This window comes from Idiotropiscis lumnitzeri, chromosome 3 (genome assembly GCF_059441095.1).
Source record: "Idiotropiscis lumnitzeri isolate Australia: NSW breed Sydney's pygmy pipehorse chromosome 3, RoL_Ilum_1.0, whole genome shotgun sequence".
Classification (NCBI taxonomy): Eukaryota; Metazoa; Chordata; class Actinopteri; order Syngnathiformes; family Syngnathidae; genus Idiotropiscis; species Idiotropiscis lumnitzeri.
Genome location: NC_142393.1, coordinates 16,784,889 through 16,806,782, shown reverse-complemented (window position 1 = coordinate 16,806,782; position 21,894 = coordinate 16,784,889). Strand labels below are relative to the sequence as shown.

Here is a 21,894-nt window from a genome sequence, read left to right as displayed (position 1 = left end):
AGCGTTGTACGGAGTACAAATACTTCGTTACCAGTGTTCAATGGACATGTTTCTACCAAAATGTAATGCATTACATAACATCGTACCTCTTACTGAACAAAAATGATTTTTTTTAACTATACTGTAGCTGATAAAGTTAACTCGTAATGAGGATATTTAGCTATATAGTTTAGGCTATAATATTACATGTTTCGACTCGATGGTGGGAGTCTATCTTTGATCTATATTTGTATCAATTAAATTGATTTTTTAATATAATTATTAGAACTTTTTTTGTGCCACCCGGAGGTTTTTGTAGTTCAATCTCAGGCTTTAATGTTGTGTACAGTAAAGGAAATACAAACAGCGTTTTTCTTTCAACAACTGTTATATAATAACCATTAGAGTGCGATGAGAATACATGAAAGGAGAACAGAGAATGTGATGGACAGAACATTAGGCGACAAAAGAGGAATAAATGGCCCCTATTCAGCTCCATGCAGAGACTCACACAGACAAAGAGGGAGTCGCACACATTACATACAGATGCTTACACAAGCATGCACGATACACAAACACGGGTTGTACTGAAAGAACCTGCCTCAGAATAGAAATGACAACTATTCTTTGCATCATGAGTATTATCAGGAGTGACAACTAGCAGGTTTTAAGCACCTGTCTTTATATATTTGTTTGAATGTGCCTCTTAAGTGTGCCTCTTGAATATTACAGTGATTTGAAAAGCAAACCCTTTCGTCTGTAGCATATACAAATAAGTTCAAATTCATTTACTCACTGTTAATATTGAAGATCCACTGTTAATATTGAAGATCTAATATTCACCACAAGATGGAACCACAGCGGACAACACTGGCTCCAGACAAGTAATTACCCAACTACTGTGCCCCAAGTTAGGGTGTCATGAGAGGTGATCAGGTGTGTCACAGAACATTATCCAATTTCACTTGATTTCATTTAGTTACAACAAATAATGTATATTTCTTCATTTTTTTCAGGGAAAACAATTAAATATTTGTCCACTAGATGGTAGAAGATAACTTGTGCAGCCCAGTGTTGTCATTCATTCAACAGAATAATAGAATAGCTTTGTTTTCAACTAAACATGCTCAAGACAACTCCACCTTGGAATTGTTATAGGGCTACTTCAGGAAAATTAATTACAGTATTATACTTTTGGATGTGAATAACAATGTTGGTTCAGAAAAATGCCTTGGATTAAAAATCTAATTGTAACAATAAAGGCAACCTCCCTAACTCATCCTGACCCTAACAACAACCCTATACTTTAATGGAAAAAAATTGAAGCACTAAAAGCACTAAAACAAGAGAGTAAGAGAGAGAGAGAGTGCGCATGACTGGACCGAGTCACCGATCCTGCAACACTGTCACCAACACACAAACTAGTCAACCCCCTCCAAAGCCTTGAACTCTGGAATTTGTACCACTGCATGTAATATTTTTCTGACTCAAATGGTAGGAGGCCGTACTCCCATCATGCTTTGAAGACACTTATTTTCCCACGGGTATATAGATGTTATCTGGGTCCGGAATTGGTGGCTGAAATAAATCCGAAACACCCTGTGACCCTGGTTACATCACAAAAGATGTGACCACGTTACACCACAAATTGTTTTTTAGAATACTAAAATTATATACAGTAATGCAATACTTCCATTACTGGTGACTGTTGATACAATTTCTGGTGATTTATTTTTTTTGGGTGGGAGGGAGCAACGAGTACAGTTGTATATTCAAAAGACAGGATTTTAATGAGAGCAACATCTGACGACACATGACACACATGGATTATTACACAAGAGAAACGTTTATCCTAAGAATAGTTGTTTAGACCAAATAAATGTCAATCCCTCAAATTTTATAGACTTTGTGTACAGCACAATGGCCAGATAATTCATAGCGTGCCTTCTTGAGATGCAGCATTCCCAAGTTCCTCTAATCTTAACTCATTTACAGCCATTGACAGCTAAAGACGTCAATGATCCATTTTTTTTTTTTACTCGGCTGTTGGTGAATAAATTGCCTGCAAATAACGGCCAATCTAAGTCTTCAACAGCACTGTGAATTCTAAATGCTTTTCAAAAAGCCTCTGATAACACAAATGAAGTATATGATACTTTCAAAAACTGTTCAAAATAAATTTGGTGTTCCGCCATAAGCATATGGATCACCATTACATCCGTTAGCCAAAGGCTGAGCTGCACTGAATTTGTCTACGAGTAAATTAGTGGCTAAAATGCGAGGCCGCTACACTTTCTGTTGCTTAGCTTTCATGCGGGTACACCTCAGTTTTGTTGCATGAAAATTCAAGTTCGAATACATGTCATTTTTAACTAGCTGTCCTCGGCAGCCAAAATGGATACACGACCCAATTTTTTTTGTCCCTTAGTTGAGAATCATTGGTATGCAAGTGTCAGATCATGTGGAAAAACTTAAAGATTGATTTCATATTATCATCTGGAAATCATCAAACCCAACCCTTACCTACCTACTCAAACTCTAAGCCTAACCCACCCTAGAGCGCACCTGGTATTCCTCTGCAATCAGACAGAATCCCCTCAGTATCTATACGGTATATAGGCCATCATCTGCATCACCAAGGGAGGGAGCACTGAGTACAAACTTGTGTTTCCAGATAAAGCAGGCCTCATGAGACTCATCCATCTTGTGGGAGACCCATTCTCCATGAGTCACATAGACAGCTTCAGAACCCCTTGGATTTCTCTCAAAGGGAAAAAGGCGGTGCAGATGTTCAATCTGCTCCAACAACAATGCAATTAGAGGGGAAAATTATTGTCGTATGTTAATTTGCAGCAATAATTAATACATAAAAGTAACAAATTGCAAAGATGCATTGTAAATCTGAGGGACATTTTAGGGTCTGTAGAAAAAATCCCAAGAGAACAAGTCATCAAAATGACCATTTTCTAAGCCATTTATCATCACGAACGTCCTACTATATTTACTATGTCACAAGATGGATGAAAGTCGTTTCTGTCGCCACTAATTCCGTCTGTGTTTGAAAGTTTCTGTCGTTCATCATTCACACGAGGTCTTGGACTGATGGGATACAGTAAGTCAATTGCATGATTGCTTGACTGCAATTAAAGTGTAGAATGTTTTTAGTTTTCAAAGTTCATTCATTTGAAAAAAAAGACACCATTAATATCAGTAATAAAAAATCGTTAATCAAGCTCAGATGTTGCTTTTTACTTAGACATGTTCCTCCTTGATTGTGCGCGATGGGCATTGTTCTGGATGATAAATATGGCCACCCCTGACCACCCCTCATTGAGGTGTTGTGTCACCCTGGCCTCCCCACTGAAAATGTTCTGGCTACACCCCTGGCCAGTATGTACCATGTTTGCTGTTTCTGGTCGACCCATGGCAAAACCTTTGCTATGCATTATGGCATTGTTAGTCTTTGTGTCCTCCGTATTGTCCAATGTATTGTCCAGCAGTAAATTACACATGATATGCCTCGTTGGACCCATCATGAACCCATGTGTTGAAAATGTTGCTGAAAAGTGAAAGATATCAATATAGAGGTGTATTTTTCAGCTGTCATGTGCTTTTCCAGCAAAATTAATGAATTACTACTAATCAAGCCACACATCTAAAATTAAAGCCATCCTTTTTCCAAACCAAACACTTTGTTTCCCAGTCAGCCAACGTCATGGGTGGGTTGCATCAGGAAGGGCAACAGCGTAAAAACTATGCCAAACAGGTCATGCGAGTAACTGACTGTTGTGACTAAGTGACTCAGACTAAAGTCTTACAACGACAACATGTCAAGCACTTTTTGAGTCCTTCCTGTGATAAGTGTTCTTGAAAAACAGTTCACTTAGAACTAAACTTTGACTAAAGTGTGACTTACGTAATTACAAAATTTACCACTGAAGCATTATTGTAATTTGCACATATTTCTCTGCTGCATTTCAAGAACCACAATAATTGAATATTTCTGTCGCTTTTACCTTGCAGTCACCATCGCAATAATAAGTAGTCAAGTGGGTGGTAAAAACTGTCATTATTCTCACATCACTTTTATTATTGCCCATAAAATGAACTTCAAATCTTAGACAAGAGACAGAAATGAGAGTCAACCTTTAATCACATTGATGTAGCAGAGAAGGTGTTACATGATTTAAGGATGGAATATGTTGAGTATGCCAGATGCCTGGTGTGAAAATATTGTGCTACTCTAGCTCGTAGATGTTATGGGAACTGTCATTTATATATTTTTTCATCCCATGTTGTGTCAAAGTGTTGGTGAAAATGTGCAACACAAGACAAAGTGCAGCAGGCCTAGACTTTGACCGGTTGATTAAATGGCGTGTCACGATACTTTTATTCTCAATGATGTATCATGATACGTCATCCAAAGAGAACGGCAACCGCTGACTGCTTCTCTGTCTCAGAGTAGTTTATCACCATCGGAATGACTGCCGGTGCAAGTCTGACAACCAGATATTTGCGTTATCACATGGACTTGGTGCTTGGTGTTTGATGGCATGCTGACCACTCGCAACAGGAAGTAGTTGAATTAATCATGGCAGCGGAGGGTTTGGGTGTCCAAGTATGTGTACTACAGACATATTTAGCAGTAAGATAAGTTTTATTTAAAGGCAATTTCAATTTCATAAACTAAATTGTTCATGTATGAACGTGTGTCAATTTGTGAAATAATTCATAAATGTGTAATTCTATCTATCTATCTATCTATCTATCTATCTATCTATCTATCTATCTATCTATCTATCTATCTATCTATCTATCTATCTATCTATCTATCTATCTATCTATCTATCTATCTATCTATCTATCTATCTATCTATCTATCTATCTTTCTGTAGAGTCTCATAATCTTCTCCAGGTGGCGAAAGAGAGCTACAGAAATTTCCACAGAGTCGACTATCGTTACATTACCCTCAAGAGTATGTTCATTTCTAATACAAAAAAGGAATATTACTTTCGGATTTTTTGGGGGGAGATTTTTAATACAATCAACATTATTATTATTATTATTATTATTATTATTATTATTATTATTATTATTATTATTATTATTATTATTATTATTATTATTATTATTATTATTATTATTATTATTATACAAAATAACACTTGTAAGTGCTTTCTCATCTCGGAAACATTTTAACAATAACAAAATAGAACGTCCAAACACGAATTTTAACACGAATTTGTTGATTTGACTATTTGACGATTGATTTGTTACCATATATATTTTTGTGAGGTTAAAATAAAACAACAAGAAGCACCGTCAATATGCGCAGGTGTGGGATTTTTTTCACCTTGTATGCATTGTTGTTGTCGAAGCGTGTCTTTCCCTCCTGGCGCACGACCCGTTATGTGGGCGGGGAGACAAGGCGACTTCTCCGCCTCGGATTCTTCTCGCACAACTCGCGCTGGAAGGCAGACGCCGGAGGACTACAACCGCTGCGGTTTTGAAGGAATTGCATCTTTATATACGTAAAACCTTTAGATAATTTTAAGCATTACTAAACAAATAGAAGATTGCAAGATTGAAATGTGATTTTTTTATAATCTGATCCTCTCGCGTGTATTTTTCTATTTTGCTTCGCCGCGTGAGCTTTTCCCTGTAGCCACAGCGAGGATCTCGCTTCTTTTGTCTGTGCGCTGTTGTCTATTCATTTCAGTTGAACTTCTGCTTCCCACGGTGGAAAACAACCCTAAACAACAAGAGCTTTCATTTCTGTTTTCCGGGTTCGCTTCCAACGGAATGAATGACAAAGTCAAAGGAGGTTGATGTTCACAACAGCCCGGCTCATCTCTCCTTCGCCTCGCCAAAGGAACGGAGACTCCATCTCCGGCAGAAGATGGAAAGCGGAGGCGGGGGGGAGAGCTCGGACGGCGGACAGGCGCAGCACGCGGAGCTGCCTGCGCTACTATTAGCCCAAGGGGGAAAAAAGAAAATTAATCGGGCTCCGTCTCCGGCCAGACCAAAGGATGTACCCGGGTGGTCCCTCACGAAGATTCGCGGTGGTATTGGAGCCCCCAGCCTGAGCGTGAAGCCGGGAGCAATCCACCTGGGGAGCCGCATTTCCAGGCGAAGCCCCATTGGAGGTCTAGGTGGAAAAGACGTTAAAGCCGATAAAAGTGGTCAGAAACCGGCGGGCAGGTCGCCCGCTTCCCCCGCCAACGCGGCGTCCAAAAACTCGACTGCCAAGATGGCCAAAAGTAGCAGCGGTGCACGCAGGAGGGTGTCAGACGCCAGCATAGGATCGGACGACCTGTCCAAGGATTCCGGTTGCGCCCCTGGGAAGCTTTCCCCCACCGACAGCAGCTCCGAATTGTCTGACTGCGCCTCCGAGGAGCACAAACTCTCGTCAGACGCCCCCAGCAGTGACGCCGAGTCGAGGAGCAGCCGAGGTGGCGAGAACCGGAATGGAACTAACCAACACAAAGCCACTGCGAAAAGCTCCACAGAGAAGGGCAATAAGGACCGACTGTCCATTGGTGTTGATCCCGGCGACGAGAGCGTGTCTCCGGCTGAGGAACGCTCGGTCACCTCGGTGGACAGCCGGATGCCAGCCAGCACATCTCTGGCCTTCTCTGACCTCACTGAGGAGTTTGTGGATGGTATGCACGAGGAGTTTGTGAGGGAAATCGAGGAGCTCCGATCTGAGAATGATTACCTCAAAGTAAGTCACCGACTGTTAATCTGAGTTTGTTTGTTCATTTGTTGATATGGGGATTGCTTAATGTTGCTGACCAGGTTTATTTTAGCAGATGATCTTCATAAAAAGCAGCAGCATGCAATTTCCATTTTCATCACAAGGGTGCTGCTAGAGATACTGTATTAGAGCTCATCGCATAATATCATACATTGGTCATTTTGTATTATTGGCCTGTCCGTTATAAGAGATCCACACATTTATTCTGGCTTTTTTCAGGGACTTCCCTAATGTGATTGTAGGATTCAAGTTACCGTTGACTCAGACATGTGTCTTCTGTTTGGATGCAACCCAAGGCTGATGACTACACATACCAGAGCATTACTGTTTTGAGTAGTAGCACGTGAACAAACGTTGTAGATATGGAGCTGCTTTGAATGTCATTTGCATCCAGATCAAAGAGCATTTCTGTTGACCTCCAAAAGTAGTGATTTGCCACACGCCTTATTTTACACTGGATTCTATATTATTTAATAACTGGATGATAAATCACGTGTCTAATTTCAACTAAGATGTACTCATAATAGCATATTAAGGGCATCATGCTTAAGCAGAGTTTCATTCAGATATCCAAAACTCCCAGACATCAGCAAAAATCCAACATCAGTATTAGTATCGTTGAGACACAACAACAATCAGTTACATCAGGCACCTGCTATGTCTGATCGGAGGAAGGTGATTGACCCAACTACATGTATGTAGTTGAGTAATGGCAACAGTGTTTTATGTAACCATTTTGAATATGAATTAACGGGAAAGAGAGGAGTCGATTTCTGTTGTAGTTTGTGTGCCCTATTTGCTTTACATAGGCTCGTAATCACACATTCACACATTTATTCATACACCAACGTGTGGCTGCTGGCGTGCAAGTTGCTGCCAGATCCACTGGGAGCAAATTAGGGTTCAGTGTCTTTCCCAACAACACTTTGACAGCAGACAATTGGAGCCACCAAACCTCCGTTGGCCGGATGAACAATGAGCTAGAGCAGCCTCCAGTTTTTAGAACTGATTATTGATCAATCGTGACTTGAAGCAATGAGGTAAAAGCTGCGCAGAACCTGTCCCAACTCTAATTTGTGTCTGAAGAAATATGACATGTCGTCAGCGAAATTCTGAGCTACATAAACGTGGACCTCTCCTAAGGTACAATCGCTCCGATGAAAATGAGTCTGGCACAGCCTTGGAGCAGGAGTTCAGAACATTCAGCGAAAGAGTTTTAATTCCCATTAGAAATAATAATGAATAAATCGGTTCATTTATCCAAATTAATGTGATATAGTTGAAATTGTCTTGAAACCTATTAAATGGGAAAACAAAAAAAAGGTACTGGATTTTGTGTTGCACATGATTAAAATGTGTTGAACCGATATGAATAATTTGTTCATTTTTTTTTTTTAGGAAAACATGAGAAAACGACGTTGTTTTACCACATTTGAATCATGTGCGAGTGATGTTCATGTTCAATATTAGTAAATCCAAAGGATCTTTTTTTTTTTTTTGTCAGTGAACATGTATTTAGTGTTCCATGACCTTAATTTATTTATATATATTTATATAATTAATGAGTTTCTCGACCTTTCAAAAAACAACCTAGATCTTGGAAGCAATATGCGATTCATGCATTAGCCGCCCCACCCCCCCAAAAAAGCCTCATGGCAACTGTTGTTGCAGCTGTGAGGAACACCTGCTTGGCGCAAATGAACTGAGCATCAAAACCAGAGGCCTTGGATAGAATATTTATGCTATGCGTTGCTATCCCATTAAAAACATAGTCTTGTTTACTTGTAGGCGCCATAAAATCTGTATACATTCCACATGCTGACATAATAACCTCCTAAATATTTTTATTACAACGTTTCGCATAAAATCTAAAGGCTCTTTTCTCAATTTTTACATTGTAACATTATAGAGGACTGTAAATAATTTAATAATCGATGTATAATGTAATAATGTAATGATCAAATGTCTTGCTTGCGAATTGGTTCTTTTTACAGTGTAACACATTCGACATTAACATAAAGCAGCAACATGAAAAGAACATTTCCCCTTCGGCTTTGAAACTGGATAAAATGTGTCTAGAAAAGACTTGACAGAAGCGCAAACTGACACAATCCAAAATTTGGGAATCTTTACTCTGAAAGCATGACTTAATGAGACAAAAATGTTTTTTCCTCCGTGTGTACCAGCAGAACAATTACAGCAAATGTTGCTCCGCTCTAATTTTGAACGCAAGACTGCAATCTTGGCTTTGATTGGTTCATTTTCTTCTCCTGACTTACTCGCTGATCACATGACTGAGGAAACCTCATCCCTGTTGTTCTTTCTAGTTAGCTCTGAAAAGCGGGTCAGTGGAGCATTTCTCTCTCAGCACATTAACTTGTGATTCCCCAGCTCCGTGGCCTCACATCTTCGTTCTCTGTGGTCGTGTTTTCGCCACCTCACTGTCTGCACGTGTTTCATGCTCTGTTTTCCTCACCTTTTCCCCTTTTCCGTTACTGTTTATCCTTCCTATTCCCCGCCTACTATTTCCTGTTTTCGCCTTTAATTCACTTCTTCCTCTCAGTTTTTTCCAAATGGGTTGCGCTTTAGTCAGTGTGGCGCCAATTGATTCACAATAGCACCCGTCATCCCTCAGGCGCAAACTCCTGCATTCAAGTTTCTCTACAGTTTTAGCTCTGCAGCACTTCGAAAAAGTGTGAGGCCACCAAGTATTGAGGATGCAAGGCTAATGATGACAACAAAAAACACACACGCTATCGTTAGTTTACACCATTGTGCCTCAGCTTTGGATGCAGCAGAATCATACTCCACATCCCACATTCTCCACTTTGCTGCAGTACGTTGTTTTTTTTTTTTTTTAGCCAGCATCAGTCCTTCCTAATAAAATGTGTCTCCTTACCATATCTATTTGGTATATGCTGAGAATCAGAGCCTCCTTCTCCCCCTTAATTGTTTTTTTTAGTTAGCATGTGTTGAGCCTACAGATTTATTCAAGGTGCCATTTTATTTGTCATTTTCCATCGTATTATTTTGAAGTGGACTGCCCACACAGCACAGAGTAGAACTCAGTTCATACCAATCGGTACTGTGCAGTCGCCAAGTAAAACCAGAGTGGTTGCAGTATTTATTTGCAAAGTAAGGTCAGAGAATCATTTTTTCTTTTTTAATTTTCCTGTACGTATTCTAAAAAAATAAATAAATGGTGGCCTCAGACATGCACAACCTGGATGTCTTAAAGCATCAAGCTATTATTCCCACGGTGAGTCCATAAAATCCACCTAGTGATGGTGTCACAAGAGTCAAAAACGCAAACTGATCCAAATCTAAACATGTCTAGACAATATATCAGATGAGCTTTTAATTTGTTACAGTATCTTGAATCTGAGGTAACTGTTCGAGTTGCACTTTAATGTTGATGACCTAACTTCCCTCAACCTCATTATTTATATTCGAAAAGTGCCGACACACCCTGCCCAGAGCGGCTCTGTCTTTATATCTGATGATACACACACACAGACACACACAAAAAAAATGTTTTTGTTGCTGTGGTTGGATTTTAGTAGCTGTTGACCCACATTTTCCAATGTAGTGAATGATGACAGCACTATTACTACTGTAGACAATCATCTTTTTTTTTTGGCCACATACACACTGTGGGAAACACTCGACTAGTTTAACGGTGTCCCATAAACGCAAGTAACCCAATCGCTGTTGGAGCCAGGCACGCAATTTTAAACACAGTGGCCTGATATGATTAATGCTTTTCCACTGAAATGAATAATTCATTCCTATTATGTCCACGAATGTTCTCGTCTTGTCCACCCTCTGTCACATTTTATTTCATATCTAGTTTCCAGTGGAAATTCCAATCTGCTTTTCTTTGCTCTTACAGTAATTGATGCTGAAAAGATTACATTTCCCAACAGGGACTGTAAGAGTATTCCCAAATAGTATCCAATAAACTTTCGCTGACCTTTTACCTCCTTACTGGAAAGTGGAAATGCAGAAAAATCGATAAAAGAGCTCACCAAACTATCCTATGCACGTTTTTGTTACTTGAGCCAAATCATCTCTTTTATATGGCGAGTGGGAATATTACATAAACATGTACACTACGATAAAATTGCCCAGAGGTGTGAATGTGAGTGTTCTTTTCAGTATGTGCCCTCAGATAGCTCCAAATGTGTTGGCATTGGAAAAGGTTAAACAGGAGAAAATGTTGTGTTTCCAGGATGAGATGGAAGAGTTGAGATCCGAGATGCTGGAGATGAGGGACATGTACATGGAGGACGACGTCTACCAGCTGCAGGAACTGCGCCAACAGCTGGAGCAGGTGTGTATGCGTATGTGTGCGTCTGTGTGTGTGTGTGCAGGCAGGCATGACTAAATGAGAGCTCAGCCGCTCACTGAACCTCATTTTCTTTGTTCACTTACTTTGGAAACATAGGGGTGAATCGGAGAGTGCTGCAATATGCTTTTAAGCCGGGTGTATACAGTGGAAGCTCTAATTCAGTTTCAATATTTTCAGGAAAAAAATACCACATAGGTACCATGTATATGACATTGGGACAGTGACAATTTTTGTGATTTCGGAAGGTATATTTCTCGTTCAAGTTCAAAAGTATTAGATTGTATTCAATTTGTCCCTCATAATGACGTTCTGCTTTAAATTTTATTGCAATCTACTGACGACTTTCTGAAATTGTCTCTTTTACAAAATAATTCTGATAATGAGTGTGTCTTTGATGGGCAGGCGAACAAGACCTGCCGCATTTTGCAATACCGGCTGAGGAAGTCAGAGCGGCGCTCCATTCGAGTGGCCCAAACGGGGCAAGTGGATGGCGAACTGATCCGAACACTGGAGCAAGACGTCAAAGTAAGTGTTTGCTGCCAATTTTTGATTCATTCACTGAACATTTCCCAAGAGTGTTCCAATTCAGATCAGCAATACAAGTTATCCTTCAGAACTTTTGACAAATGTAATGCACAATTAGATATAAAACAGAATCAAATCAACTGCTTGGTTGAAACAAAGCTTCTCCCCAAATTCAAGAGTTTTGTTGCTCAGAACCATTGTCCACCTACTTGAACTTTGTCCAATGGTGCTTTGATAACCCGTCAAGCATAGCAAATGTCCAGTTGTTAACAAACTGTAATGTAGTATCCTCAAATAACCTTCGTCACGGATGACCTAGTTCTTCCACAGTTTAAAAGCTGTGGTGAGGTCACGATTCAAAACCTCCCCTAAAATTACTCGGTTTGATTGTCAGGCAGCCGCAAAGGACAGTGAACCACACTCTTCTGTTAAACTGACCTCAATGACATGCACATGCACACTATTACACACTTATGCACTCTCACACAACACACACACACACATGCAGAAATTTATAGCTTGAAATAAAGCACATACGAAGATAAAGGTATAGCGCACGGATATGTGTTTGTCTGTTTGCATGTGCGCGTTTGTGTATCTAACCCTGGAATGTGGATAGACCTCATCAGACTCCCCCCAACATTTTCCAAGTAATGGAGAACAAAGAAAGTTCTATACTCTAAGAGATAGTTTGTGTGTAGGCCGCACGTGGGTTTGTGTGATATCACGTCAAACCCGCCCTCTCCGCTTGCCTTTTCTGTCTGCGGCTCAGCTGCTGTCTCACCATCTGGTTGTCCTGAAAAAAGGAAAGATGGAAAGAGGAAGTGGAAGAGATGAGTGTACATCCTGTGTGTGAAGGGGGGAAAAAAAGCAAAGGGTGACTGTTTGAAAATTCAAATTAGCCACTCAGAGCGAGGGATGAAGTAGGGTGGTGGGTGGAGGAGTAAAAAGAGGAGGGAGGAAGAAAGATCGAGGGATTATCTGACTTTAATGGTGTTGATTTGAAACACGATCTGACTGTCAAGAAAAATAGACGGCTTGTTAATACCATGAAGATAAGAAGAATATGATTTTGTTTGTGCTTTTTAAATTTTCATGTGTACGCAACATGCAAAACAGTATAACAGACTTTTCGGGAAAACTGGCCAGTGTGAATACTTTCCTTAACTGTGTCTGATTCCCATATTTCACAATTAACTTTTTTCTCATGGTGCTTTTCCCACAAATTAATTTCTTCTGGGAAAGTGTATAAAAAATGTAAATACAGTGATGTGGACTGATGTGTGAGAACTTTTTCATTAAAGGGGAAGTCAACCCCAAAAGATTCTTTACGAGAATGTGTTTTATGCAGGCCCACTTGTCGAAACACGGCATTCTCGTTAATAGCGTGTTTGTGGAATATTGGTTAAGCAGTAAAATCTTCCGTTTTTTGTCCATCTCTCATTTTCAGTTGACAGAAGTGACAAAATGGCTGCCGCCTGAGATGGACAAAAATGGAGGAATTTTGTTGCTAACTCATATTCCACATATGGATTATTAATCATAATTCTGTGTTTAAACTAGTGCAGGTGCATATAGAACGCATTATTAGAACGTTTTTTTTGGGGTGTAGACTTAAACATGTACATATAGGCAGCTTTAGTTGGAGCAGCAGTGGCCTGCAGTAGAAAATACACATCATGGGTGAAAAACGACACTGGTGGGAGATACACGCTGACATCGCTGTGTGTCCCTCAACAACACATGAGTGATTGTCGCCCTGCTGCCAGGGGCGAACGCTGGCCGCGGTCAAGTTACACTGCATTGTATTGTGTGTGTCTGTGTGGGCGTGGGTGTGTGTGTGTGTGCGCGTATGTGTGTGTGTGTGCGTATGCGCGTGTGTGTGTGCGGGGGTGTGCACGTGTGTGTGCGCGTTTTTACTTGTCGTAGTCTTCAGGTAGCAATGTCATTTGCCTTACAGACACTTGCCTCTCATCACTGACGCTGTAAATGGAAAACTGGCAACACAGATTAAACTATTGCAAGGTCAGCTAAGCTATTGGCAGAATGTCTGTCAAGAATAGGAATTGCATTTCCATTTCATAAAATGAATTAAACAACAACAAGAATTACAATTTCAAAAATTGTATGTATTTATATACAGAATCACAAAAAAAGAAATCCCTAAACAAAACTGACATGCAACAAGGCAGCCTTGCAGTTTGCACAATAAATAGGCAGGAACATTAATCCTGCCAGGCGGAGTGTCGGCTATGATGTGACGCAAAACGCTCAGAGTATCTCGAAAAATAAAATACGGTTGTACTTTCTGGCCGATTCCTCGTGATGTATAATTACCAAAACGAACCCATTGCTTATTGGATTTATCGCTCGGCCAGTTAATTTGCCCCCAACATTTTTTCACATGCTACATTTTCCTGTACATTCAGCGTTCCAACACTATCAAAAATATTAAAACTATATCCGAATCCACCGATACCGAACTGTGACTGGGCAGGGGTCCACTGTACTATTTTGACATTACGTACCATTCCCTACTAAATCATTGCTGGGTGTGCTTTCCAATTAAAATGAAGTATTGAGGCACAATATTGGTGCTGTTGTACAGTCCAGTAAGCATTTTGCTTCGTCGTGGAACTTGACCTTGACTTCGTCAGCTCCACAATACTGAGCTGATCTGCTTAACAAAATTGGCTTAACTCCTGTTTATGCTTGAAGGGACTGAGTTGATAACACACACATGCACACACAAGCTCCCTTCCACCATCTTACTATTCATTTCTTGAGCCTAGCAGAGTGTGAAAAAACGTACGATAGATGCAATACGTACTTTAGATGTAGTCAGGCGACCGTTATTTTTAAACACATCACATGTCCGTTTGTTTTATAATGCGTGTCAGTGTCAGGCGCCATGTGACTTGGCAAGTGTGTTCCCAGAACAAAACAGAATCTCCTTGACATCATTTCCTGTCCCACTCACACACTGCTCTCATTCCCACAGACAGCTGCACACATCTGGACACATATACTGGATATAGACACAGGATGTAGCTCGTTACGCTGCTCATGAAGTCAACGCAGTGCAACATTTCAGAGAGTATGTATTTTAATATTCACATTGAAGCTGTCAACGATATTTTTTTATTTCCTTCGTATGTAGGCGTACCTATTATAAGGTTTGACATTGACGGTGGGCCGCTGGTACTTGGCTGGTCTGACACTGCGGTGGGCCACTTGTCTCACCCTGACTGGGCCAATACATGAATAAATATGATGAAGTCAACACATTCTTTTTACCGTAAATATTATAAATAGGGTTTGATCCTTGTTAAATCAATCAAGCACGTTGTTTGTGCATGTCAGGTTAACATTTCTCAATCATCAGTCAGAATAGGCGCACACGAAGCTTAATTAGGCAAATGCTGTTGGTGGCTGTTGAGGCTGCTGCAGAAACCCACTCCAAGTGAAATAATCTGGACTCAATATATGTACGAAACCATGTTCTAATTTAATTAAAGCATCATGTTTTCGCTGACTTGAAAATCTTCTTGTAATGATTCATTCTGTAAATAAAACTGTCACTATAATATTGTATATTAGATTAGCAATAAATTAAAAAATACATTAAACATCAAAACATAAAAAAATAAAATAAGATCTAACTTTGACACTCAAAAGTATTCACAGAGGAGTTAATTAGTTATAAATGAGCTATAAATATGAAATAATAATTCAACCTTATTATACTGTCATACCAGTACTTATTCTGACAGAACCATTACAACTTGGCTCACGGTTGCCCCACAGGGCCACCACTCAAAAAGGCTCAATAATGTTGGACTAAGAAATGTTGCGACCATTGAATGCTGTATATCAGGGGTGGGCAAACTTTTTGATTGGCGGGCCACAATGGGTTCTAAAATTTGACAGAGCGGCTGGACAAGGAGCCGTTGGATGGAGTGTTATGGTAACCTCACCTCATCGGAGAAAAAAAATACATTTAATTTTAAATGAAAGTGAGCAAAAGCATTACAACAATATGTATGTCTTTGGAAAAAACACAGTTTTTGGAAAATAAACAAGGTTTATTCATGCAATTTATTTCTAGTTTGGCGGGCCGGATTATTACATTTAATGGGCCGCATGTGCCCCCTGGGCCGTAGTTTGCCCACGCCTGCTGTATATAAATCATCATTGTGTGAATGAATGAATGAATGAAGTCACAGTTTTCTTCTTGAGACTCATTTACATACTTTCCCTATCCGCGTCCTCCTCATTTCTGTGGCTACTTTTTTCACTTTGTCCACACTAACCAGTCCCATGTCAGAGCATAAGAACTGCATATCCATAGATGAATAATATATAAATTAAAGGCAGTTCTAACTGAAGAGCCTCACCTCTTTACGTTTTTACTTTATGAGTGTTTGCAAGTACACCAATGCAGGAAGTAAAGCTTCAACATGCCTGTCAGACCTCCTGACAACAGAAAATGTTGTTCAAGTCGATAATGAGTTGCCTCTACTAGCAGTTATGAAATTAGTCATTTATTATTTGCCGTAAAGAGGATTTCTCTGGCATTGCATTCCCATTTGGGGTGTAGCAAAACATGCATAGGATTGTGAGTATTCATCACATTTTGTCAACCAGAGGATAGATGGATCAGAGGAACAGCTGTCGTGCCAGCGTCTCACTCTCTCTTTCACACATAATGGTTTTATATATAGACTTGGAGCAGATTAGTCATGATGTAACATCCTCCAAAAGGGTGTTGAGAGGACTTTGTGTTGGCCGGATGTCAAAAAGGTCAACTACCGTCACCGCTGAACATAAACACCAGAGCCGCCAATGAAACCTGGCTGTAAAACCCACAGTAGATTCGCGTGCGGTGACATTTACTGTGCAAACGCTAGGTGAGTTTTAGTGTGCACTTGACGGTAACGGCAGGTGCAAGTTTGTAAAAATATCTGTTTTCTGTGTTAGGTGCTCACTGAGCTGAAGGTGAACAATACTTGTGGTCTTGCTTGAATTCTTAATTGTACTTTAGGGTGCGGTTGGGATTCAGTGTTATTTTGCTTTATGAATTCTTACCTAAAGTATGATATGAACAGGAAAATTACCTACCAAAGTCTTAATGTTTATTTTCACAGGAAATGTTGCTATTATCAAATTGTGCATTTCTATGTTGTTGAGTATACTGCAGTTAGAAGAGAGAGAAAGAAATACAAGTAGAAAGAAGACTGACATCGTTTTCATATAAAACCCCGATTGGAGTGAAAAGTGAGTTGAGGTTTGAGCTACAAAGAGCTTTGCTGTAGTCATAGCACAAAAAAAAGCAACAATGATGCAATTCGTGGCACACGCTGGATACTGAATTACACCAACAGAAACCAAGGAAAAATATCTACACTGTCAGCCCATCGAAAACCCAAAATATCCACATCCATTCTCCAAGCAGTCATTATTTCACACGGATCATTAATGTTTCATCATCTTTTTGGGGCGAAGCCTACACTTAAGACTTCTTCGGGTTTTGTGGTAGAATTGTTGTTGATTTATTTTTTTTTGCCAGCTCAATAAATTTTCCTGCCTGCAACACATTAAAGCTTCTAGACGATTTTTTTTCTTGGCTCTTCCTATCCATTGCCATCCCCCAAGAACCCCCCAAAAAAATCAACCTAATTCCAGACACGCACATGTACACACACACACACACTCACACTCGCACTCGCACACGCCACAGGGCAAACAGCTTTCTCGGTCAACAAATGGCAGTTAGCCATCTTGTCGTCGACACTACACAATGTGTGTGTCTAACAAACAAAACTTTATTGTTTTATTTTATGTTTTTGTCCCACCAGTTATCCTTCAAGTTCTGGTACAATTAAGCCTCATTTCTATTTACAGTATCAAATCTACTCTACTAATTCTTCGTGGGTCCCAAAAAAGGAAACCCAGTTCTAAAACGTGTCTTAAATATTTTAGAGGCCAATGATTGGTTCGAGACAATCGTCTTCAATGACAAAGAGAGGAAAAAGAATTGCCTCCAATGACGAACAAAAAGGTGTTACATTGTTTTTTTGTCAGGAGTTATAGCTCTATGGTCGCTGTAACATGATGTTATTACCGAGCTGGGGAGAGGCTCCCGAGTCGCGGCAGTGGCATTGGAGACCGAGCTGAATAGATACCGTCGGTGGATGCTGGGTAGACGATGTCTATTTTCCCTTCCCCCTTGACTTCAGTCACGCACTCACTTGCTCAAACGCACTCACACACTAAATTACTAAATTCAACATGCTCCTTTCTCATCAGGAGCCTTAGTGAATGCTAATTAAATCCTATAGTAAATCTCCAATAGATGTAAATTCCATCACATTCACTTGAACACGAGGAACAAAACGGCATTTACTGATACTTGATAGCTCACAAAAGAGAAAATTCTTCGAGTGAAGAGAGAAGGAAGAAAATAGGACAATGAAATGGCTAATGAATGCGCCATTGTCATAAATACATAAAACTCTGCCAATTTGTCAATTTGATTCTATTGAGTGTATAATGCACCAAGAAAAATAATACTGTGCAACTTTTTGACCTTTTGCCACATTTTAGGCTTCAAGAATAAAGATATAAAATTGGATTTTTGGGGGGTTGAAGAACCAATACCAAGTAGGACACAATTATAAAGTGGAGTGAAATTCATAAGATTTTTTAAACAATTTTTTGTTTCGAAAGAACAAACTCATTCGAGAATTCCCCTGACGATTTGGGAATGATCCGATGTTGATCTAAATGACTGCTGACGATAAATAGACTCCACCTGCGTGTAATCTTGTCCCAGTATAAATATACTTGATCGTCTCAGAGGTCCCTAAAAGAATATTTTGAAGCAAACAGCATCAAGACGACAGAGGAACATGCCAGGTAAGGGGATAAAGTTGTGGAGAATTAAGCAAGATTAGGATATGAAAATATTTCACGAGCTTTAACATCTCACGGTGCAACGTTCAATCAATCAAATTGAAATGGGAAGAGTATAGACCACTGCAGACACAGCAAAACCCGACATCCTTGTAAACCTTCAGCCCAGACAAGGAGAGCACTAATAAGAGATGCAGCCAAGATGCCCATGATCACATTGGATGAACTGCCGAGATCCCCGGCCAAGTTGGGGACATAAATGTAACACTGGATATTAGCTTTGAAAATTAAAAATTGCTGTTGATATTGAAAGGTTATAGTATGACTGCGAATATGTGCATTGCAATCAAACACAAGAAATTAAATTGAGAGAAACTGAAAAAAAAAATGTTTACAAACACGTTTAGTATTTTAATACACACAAACACACACATACACAGCTTCCATCATAGAGGACATTTACCTTGGCCTGGCCTTCCATTAAACTTGAAAAGGTCCCCTCCATCACCAGGGGCCTTAATGATTTATGCCACCATGGCCTACGGGTACCGATCTGCTCTCAGTTGTACCTTACTGTGTTTATAGATGTATGCCCTCTGAAACACACACCCACACCAGCCTTGTGCGATCACCCGAGAAAGGACATTTATCTGCAAAAAGGCTGTAAACCTTATCACCGAGCCACAGACCAATAATGCAACCTAGCTAATCACAGCCCAGCACAGAACAGCTGTTATTGCTGGCAATCTTAGCCAGCTAAGCTAACGAAACTCGCTAGTGTATGTGGTTGCAAATCTTGAGGCCTGTTTCTTTTTGATTTTTAATTATGTACATTAAGTAGTACAGCTAGTCATCTTCACAGGAACAGTGTTACATCTCAGGGGGCGACCATTTTCCCACTTGCTGCGAACTGAAAATGACAGCACAGTTGCTCAGGGCTCAGCTAACGACCAACAGCTTCAGAAAACAGGTGTATATATGTAGATATTATTTTCTTTTTTAAGAGGTTTTTGGGGTATGGTGGGAGTTGTTTTTTTTGTATTTATTTATTTTTAAACGAATCAAAAGGCTAGGCAGTCGTCCACCCTTGCTGTACATATGGCATTGGTTCAACAATCATTCTTGTTGTAAACAGAAATGAGATACGACGTGGCATTTTTCATTAGCAATTACACCTGTGAATTTACAAAGCTATTTAACTGTATTTGCATTTTCAAATTGCAGAAAAACTAGTGACTGGCTGTCGGTCACCTATGAGAATTCGCTGTAAAACCTGCACACGCTTCAACAGTTCAGTGTGCGTTCGCCCGCATGGCTCAGAGTCCGCTGGACCTCTGTGACCTCAGCTTCACCTTAAAACTAAAGAAGCTCACTGCCACTCGCACACTTAATCAGCACTCACAGGCTTAGACAAGGAACGATGGTGAAGCCTGCATGCGCACACAACAGGACTGCGTGTGATGGACGAGTTCAGGGTGCCATTGTTTTGTGCGGGTGGTCAATTGGAGTATTGTGGCTCTCAGCTGCACACTTGCACTGGTTTACAACCCTTCATACAGTGACATACACATGTGCGTTCAACACACAGCAAGTTATTGTAGCTGCATGCTGAGATATTGGGCGAGCAGTGAGACACAAAATACTTGTCAAATGGGCACACATACACAAACAAAAACGATACAATACAGTTCACTCAGTACAAATTTGAAAACTTTTGTTGCTATTTGTGGACAGACGTAATAATGTTGAGCACCAAGTATACGGAAATCAAATTCATTCATTCATTTTTAAAGCTAATGGCTTTTACACAGTCTTACACAAGTCATTTTTTTCCACATGAGGGATTTAAATAAATGTTTAACTGTTTTGTTTTGCTTTTGATGGTTACAATCAAATAGTTGTCTGAAATTAGATTAATATTATTCTCTTTTTGTTTGCATATGTATTGCTTTGAATTTCATTTGACAAAATGACGAGCTTAAATGTCTTTAAACCCGATATCCTATCACGTAGAACATCGGGCACCCGACCGTAACTGACTGACTGACTTGACTTAACACTGTTTCTCTACTTTCTCCGTACAGTTGTGCTTTTTTCATATCTGACATCAACTTGACTATATTGCTCCACAGTTTTAGCCCTATGGAAAATATTATCAATATTCACTAAGGATCGTATTTGAATGGAGGATTTTTTTTTTCCCAGACCTAACATGAATTGAGTATTGAAAAAAGTAATGAGAATTGACTCAAAATAGAGGGTCAAATATCTGCAAGGATGAACTGGATCCCCAAATATTTAGTCTTTATTTCTAATCACCACAGTGTGTAACAAATACATGTTCACAAAAAGCCAAGAAAAAAAGCCCCAAATCCCACGACTGAGTTAAACCCTTGTTGTACATCTCACACTTCTTTCTCTCAGGTGGCGAAGGATGTGTCCATCCGTCTGCACAGTCAACTAGACAGCGGGGAGAAGAAGAGGGCCCGTCTGGAGGAGGAGAATGAGGAGCTCAGAGTGCGACTCCAGGATCTGGAGGTTGCCAGACAAGTCCTGCAGCAGGAGATTGACAAGGTAGGCCTCAATTATTCACCGTGGTCGCAACTAGCATTTGCAAAGCCTTCAAAGAGAGATTCTAGGATTTATTTCATTAAGCAAAGGGTAGAAGAGATCAAATACGTTTGTGTATGTGACGTGACAGTGGCTATAACCAAAAAAAAAAAAAGTTTTAGTCAGCCTCTTGTTGAGGCTCTTTTCTTTTATTTGATGCCTCACAAGTGACCAAATAAAACCTGGCGTTTAAAAGGAAAGGCACAATTTGATCCCCTCGCCAAGTGAAGTGAAAACTAAATTGGGCAAACAAATTAAATGACAAAATGTTTTTTGGTGTTTGTTCAGTGCTTCAAAAGTGTCACCCCTGCTGGGGTCATTCAAAGCATGCTGATCAGGCTTCTTTGTCTGTTTTCCTCCATGTTGGATTGGGCTCTCAGAGTTCTGGTCCTGGCCCAAGACCTGATGTGTGTCACGGCGGTAGCTGGCAGTGGATCGCGTCTGTGTTCCCTCAATAAAATTGGTTGTTTGTGGATGTCTGAGAGGGGGGCTCAGTGTTTTCCATCAGCCAACTATCGATTGACCGTTTGCCTGATCTCGCTGTGCTGTTGGAGGGGAGACAGAAAACTCCCATGTTGTCCTCTTCCGTCACTAATTAGATAGACCTGCGGGGGTGCATGTGTTGTACTTGACAAGTTAGTCAATTTTCCTTCCAATCGTTTGTTAATAGAAGATGATGAGCAAAATACTGCATTCCCCACTGCATCTTCATTTGGAGGCGGACGCTTGACTTTAATGCGGCTTTACTGCCGATTG

The 21,894-nt window shown here is 40.1% G+C and overlaps 1 protein-coding gene across 3 annotated transcripts in view; it reads left to right on the top strand.

Annotated features, from left to right (window-relative positions):
* Positions 1-5,392: 5,392 nt before the first annotated feature.
* mtcl2 (microtubule crosslinking factor 2) overlaps positions 5,393-21,894 on the top strand; it is a 54,560-nt gene continuing 38,058 nt past the window's right edge. Inside the window, exons 1-4 of one of the 3 annotated variants that reach the window (XM_088289590.1) lie at positions 5,393-6,704; positions 10,969-11,070; positions 11,491-11,613; positions 20,953-21,102. In XM_088289590.1, coding sequence (XP_088145716.1) covers positions 5,787-6,704; positions 10,969-11,070; positions 11,491-11,613; positions 20,953-21,102 — 1,293 coding nt within the window. In that variant the 5' untranslated portion in view covers positions 5,393-5,786. The remainder of the gene's footprint in view (positions 6,705-10,968; positions 11,071-11,490; positions 11,614-20,952; positions 21,103-21,894) is intronic. The other 2 variants (XM_088289589.1, XM_088289591.1) reach the window with 2 other exon arrangements.